Here is a 6,000-nt window from a genome sequence, read left to right as displayed (position 1 = left end):
ACCATTACATCCTTGCTTTCCCTACTCTTCTGATTCAGGCACAGGCAATACATTTGGCATAGAAAGAATGACCCTGTTCCCCCAACCCCTACTGATTTTATACTTTGTTGGAGGCAAAAGCAAATTTCCAAGATTCAGGTCAACGTCAATTTAGAATTGTTTCTGCCAGTTGGAAAACATTTTGAGAAAATTTGAAAGCTATAGCCTTCTAAGGAAACAGGATACCAAACGCATACATGCACCACACGCACTGCCCCCCCTCCCCACCACACACATACAAACCCAGCCTGGCTTTACGTAGCTCAATCCTGTCAGGCTAATCTTTTGTGACAGAGCAGCAGACCTGGTAGATCAAGGGGGAAACAATAGTTGGAATTTATCTTTGCTGGCTTCGAAACTTTGGAGTTCTGGGTCCCACTCAATGTAATTATCATTAAATTGGTTGAAAAGTTAGAGAAAGGGAGAGTGCCAGTATAAGCTGGGGGTGGTGCTCCTTAGGGGATCAGCCTTGAGTCCAGTGGCCCTGAATGCCCACATGAATGGGCCAGACGACAAAAAAGAGAATATATTCAGAGTCAGCATTCATGTTAAGGGGTGGGGGTAGGTGTAGATAAATAACCAGCCAGAAAAGCAACCTTGGCAATTACATAAGTGATCAACACAAACAGGCAGACTTGTCTAGAAGAGATTTCATGTTTAGAAATAATCACACACACAATCAGCAACATAGCATTAGTAAGAACATGATATTGGGATGAAGAAATGCAACTTGCAGGAATTCCATAGTTCTAAACCTGCATTAACTGTATCCCTTTCCAAACTCCACAGCTAAAGATGGGAGGGAGAATTTGGACAACATTCAAGGAAGTGCCACAGAAGTGACTGAACTGGACTGGGACATGGGAATGTAAGACTTCTACAAAAAAGTTAAATGAATTACGTTTATTGAACTTGGAGATAGACACCTTTATAAGGGCAACAATAAACAAAAATAGACAAAGGTTTAAGTTAAAACACACAAGAATAAAATTAGATGTAAAGAAGACTTTCCTCAGTTTTAAGGTGGATAAGTGGGTTGTTAAATTACAACAGATTTCTCTAGGAGGGTCTGTTGTACTCCAGGCTCGCTGGGAGGCAGCCCTGGATAACCTCTGAGTATATCTGTCCCCACCTGGCACTGCTGAGACTACTTCAGAGTACTTATTTAGGTCCATGATTGAAAATTAAGAGGCAGCCAGTGCCTCCATGGTTATAAAGGCCACAAGATTTGGTTATCTTTTATAAAGAGAAATGGAAACATATAACAGAGCTCTTCCTCAAGTCCTGCATTGGGAACATTAGCACACAGCAGGACCTTTCCTATGTAGACACAGTGCAGATTTGATCTGTGGTACAGCCAAACTAAAACACAGGTCATGAGTGTTTCCCCACTTTTGGTACGAACAAGCCCTTAATCAAGTATCTAATCTAGGGACGGTAACATTGGCTATTTAAGTGCAGGCACCCTAGGTTGTTAATGTCTGTTTCCCAACACTATTCCATTCCAACATTTTTCTTTACCTAAAGTGGGATAATGATCATTAAAAAAGAACACAATAATTTTCCTTACAACACTGCTGATAACTAATAATCACACAGTTGCATGTAAGTTAATTCTTTAAATTTAATCAGTCATTTATAAAACTCCCCAATTAGTAAAAGTTGGCTTATTTTAATAGCCTTAAACATTGGCCACTATTTAAAGAAGACATTCTAAAAAAAAAAAAAAGCAATCACATAATAGTTTATAGTAATTTACAAGTGGATGGTATACATTTAGATACAGAGGTAGAAGTTCACTTTTACAATGTTTCACTAATACACATATACCAAATTCAAGGCACAAAATAGTTTGCTTTACAAAAAAATACTGTAAAAATGTCATTTGCTGTTCTACAACGTGAATAAAACTTTCAAAAGAATCTTTACACCTTTCCATACATATGCCATAGAATAAGATTTCTCCCTCTCACTCATCATAGTTGGCACAAAAATGGGGACTTTTCAATGTAGAAGTTCCCATTTTTAAAAACTGTTTCTTTGCAGAGCTGCTATGTATTCTAGGTAAGAGTCCATCCAAAGAAACGAAACACAGCAACTTCCTGAGGAAAGGGCACTTTCTGTATGCAGCAAAATTCATAGGTAGAAAATGGATGATCTTTTAGGATAATTAGGTCTCCAGACACTTAATGAAGTATTTTAGAGATAAAACTAAAAATTCAAGGCTGGGTGCAGTGGCTCATGCCTGTAATCCCAGCACTTTGGGAGGCTGAGGCGGACGGATCACGATGTCAAGAGATGGAGACAATCGTGACCAACACGGTGAAACTCCATCTCTACTAAAAATATAAAAATTAGCTGGGCGTGGTGGCGCGTGCCTGTAGTCCCAGCTACTCGGGAGGCTGAGGCAGGAGAATCACTTGAACCCGCAAGGCAGAGACTGCAGTGAGCCGAGATTGTACTACTGCACTCCAGCCTGGTACAGAGCAAGACTCTCTCTCAAAAAAAAAAAAAAAAAAAAAGAAAGAAAAATTCAGCTAATACTTTAGTCATTGTGACTTTAAGAAAGAGACTTGGTCACCTTTACTGTAATACTCAGACATCGTTTACTTCAGTTGATGCAGATTTCAAAATTCCTTTTCAAAAGAGCTAAACGTACAAACACCATGAAAAAGCCACCTAGGCCTTGCAAAACGGAAACTTAGAAAACATGAGAAAATATAGCACTATCAGTCCTTGAAATTGCGAAGATGTCAACTGGCTGCAGTTTAATAACAAGAATGAGTAAACTCTATAGGAATTCTGAAAAATCACACACATGAAATATACAGTCTAGTTATCATTTCTAGACTTCCTGCTCATTAAAAAAATAAAGGTAACCTGAAGATGTCACACAGTGCTTCTCTAAAGATTTGACTGGTTTTTGGGTTCTGCCTAAAAGGACCCTGTTGGCAACAACCTAAGTTCACTTTTACTGATCACATTTTCCAAGTACTCTAGTCGGTTAATTTACACTTTATTTTTTTAAAAAGTTGATTAAAAAAAGAAACAACACAAGTTTAGAATCCATAAAATGTCAGCAATGCTGATGTGCACTGGACTGAAACATCTGGATCATCTTCTGATAGAAGTAATATTCCATACAAAAAGATTCTTAGATTCCATTTTTTGCTTCATTATTGTTTGTGGCTTGCTTTCTTTGAGCAATAAAGGGGTACATACACTTGTCCGCTCCTAGGAACCGATACATGCACACAACTGCCTCAAATGGGAGGATGCTGAAAAAGGAAAGTCACAGCTGTTAGCAAACTTGAAGTTTCAACTAAGACATCGGGCAGGCATGGAGAGACCCGGTCAGTGAAGGAACCCTCCCAGTTACCTCTTCATGAAGGTCACGATGTACATGAGGCGAGGGGTGCAGATCATGGGCTGGTCAGTGAGGATGGCCTTCATGGCCTGCTTCACACAGTAATCAGGCTTCAGAGGTGGCAGAAAAGGCTCAATTTCTTTCCTGAAAGTTATTTATTCAAAAACAAAATGAAGAATTAACACAATAGAAAAGACTGGAAATACATATCAAAACATTAACAGTGACGTTATCTGAGTGATGGGATTTTGGGTACATTTTGTTTTCTTCATAGTGCTTTTCTGTATTTTCCAAATTTTCCTACTATGAACACATTTTATTAGCACAGTCTAGAAAACAAGTTGGGGGAAAAAAAGTAAAATTGGTCTGCTTTTCCATAAGATGAAAAAGTCATGTTTTTAAGATGCCTTAAAATGTATTTCAAATTATTTTCCTATGTTTTGCTTTCAATAGAAAGAGGAGAGGGTGTTTGGCATAGCAAACACTAATCCCAAGCAAGATGCCAAGCTTTTAGTATTAGGTGTAGTCAAAATGAGGGCGTAAGCTTTCAAAGTGAAAGGAAGGCCAGGTATCTACTTTCCAGGATGCTGGAAGAGGGAAAGCTAAGGTATATTAAGGTATATATAAGAGGGATGTCTAAGGTATAGACATCCTACCTTCAGTTTAATTCACTAGGTTACATGTTGGAATGATGGTGTGCAATTTATTCCTTTCATTCTTCATTTTGCGACCATAGTTTTGGACCCCTGCACCTGCTGCTATGCTACACTGGAGGAAACAGAGCTCTGCAAGACCCTCAGCAACTGTTTCCCAAGTACATAAGAGGAAAACAAAACAAAACATAACAAACCACCAACACACACACACACATGTTCACACAAACACACACGTGTGTGGGATAAGAGGCAGAACTGGAGTCCATTTTCCAGTTCAGACTTGGAGTCACCCTGACTTTGGAGTGATTCAAATCACCTTCCACCTATTTTGCTGCTTGTTCAGTTCAGTACACGTTAAGAATGGCCCCCAACCAACAGGGAACTGGTTTGGTTATCTTCCTTTGCCTTTCAAATTCACCCAAGCAAAGATTTCAAAGTAAGCATGTCTTCACAAGCATCCTCTTAATGATTCACGGTTTTGTTTATTCTGCTGAGCTCAAGTCAGATGTAACTTGACATTTATATTCCCACATGCCTCCTTTCTATGTGTGTGGGTATTTTATTTCATTTTTCAGTACATCTAAATGGTTCTTCTCATTCTGCCAGAGTGAATCTAGTTACATACGCTTGCTGCAAAAAGGACGTTTCCAAATCTGGAGTGTAATATTCAATGGTCTTTTCAGAAGAAAGGCACGTTAATCTCTGTGACAGTGACATTGTTTCACATCCAGACCCAAGTCACATGAAAGAATTTTCTTCTGGAATCCCTATTTACCAATACCAATATTAAAGAAACAAAGTAACTCCAAAAGATGAGCTTCTAAGGAAAAGACTGGATATCTATGTTTTCTCTTTACAAAGAAACCATTTCCTATCTGATAATTCTGGATTAATTTCTGCAAATTAGTATCAGTGTGGCACCAGTCTCTCCCTTGCCAATCTTATATACCAATTTTACAAACTGAATCTTGACCAATGAAAGCCACAGATTGTCAAATGATAGTTAAAATACAAGGCTATATTTGAAAGTCCAATTCCACATATTCTCCCAATATTATTCTTTTTATCAGTAATAATATAGGTTCTCACTGACCTGATTCGGCAGCCTCGGAACATGCCAGTGTCTACAAGATAAGGGCAAACCAAAGTTGTTTTAATTCCATCCTTTTCAGCAGCCTTTAGTTCATGGCTCAGGGATTCATGAAAACCCACAACTCCAAATTTACTGGCACAGTAATCCTGAGTTAAAGAGGGGAGAAAGAAATACTAAGCATATGCCCTATCCCCAACCAAACTGAAGCCTCCCTGGTCCTATTACTATGGTTGGATGTCTAATACATAGGGTTACAGGTGACTACACAAAGAAAAGGAAATCATTTTAAAAAACAGATACCTGGCTGGGCGCGGTGGCTCACGCCTGTAATCCCAGCACTTTGGGAGGCCAAGGTGGCTGGATCATTTGAGGTCAGGAGTTCAAGACCAGCCTGGCCAAAATGGTAAAACCCCGCCTCTACTAAAAATACAAAAATTAGCTGGGCATGGTGGGCATGTGCCTGTAGTCCCAGCTACTCAGGAGGCTGAGGCAGGAGAATTGCTTGAACCTGGGAGGTGGAGGTTGTAATTAGCCGAGATCATGCCACTGCACTCCAGCCTGCGCGATAGGAGTGAGACTCCATCTCAAAAAAAAAAAGAAAGAAAAAAAAAACAAAGACAGATACCTGATGTGGTTCAGTGCAGAAATAATATTTTCAAAGCAACAGCAGAAACAGATGAATGCTTTTTGTCACATCAACTAAGTATCATATTACTTTGGGGAAGTTACCATAAAGGATTCTATGAAAGCTAACAAGCTAACAAAGCTGAAGTTAAAATGGAGAGAGGTTCACTTTGAAGTGTCTGGAAAATTTACAAATGGTCTCTTGTTCAGTAAAGGAGAAA

General features: G+C 39.1%; 1 protein-coding gene across 1 annotated transcript in view; it reads right to left on the bottom strand.

The window, feature by feature from the left end:
* Positions 1–927: 927 nt before the first annotated feature.
* Positions 928–6,000, bottom strand: part of RDH10 (retinol dehydrogenase 10) — a 30,652-nt gene continuing 25,579 nt past the window's right edge. The window contains exons 4-6 of the mRNA XM_023184050.3: positions 5,156–5,301; positions 3,419–3,550; positions 928–3,317 (exon numbers count right to left, since the gene is read on the bottom strand). Coding sequence (XP_023039818.1) covers positions 3,194–3,317; positions 3,419–3,550; positions 5,156–5,301 — 402 coding nt within the window. The 3' untranslated portion in view covers positions 928–3,193. The remainder of the gene's footprint in view (positions 3,318–3,418; positions 3,551–5,155; positions 5,302–6,000) is intronic.

This window comes from Piliocolobus tephrosceles, chromosome 7 (assembly GCF_002776525.5).
Source record: "Piliocolobus tephrosceles isolate RC106 chromosome 7, ASM277652v3, whole genome shotgun sequence".
NCBI lineage: Eukaryota > Metazoa > Chordata > Mammalia > Primates > Cercopithecidae > Piliocolobus > Piliocolobus tephrosceles.
Note: the sequence above shows the minus strand (reverse complement) of the source record. Positions and strands in the feature narration are given on the sequence as shown.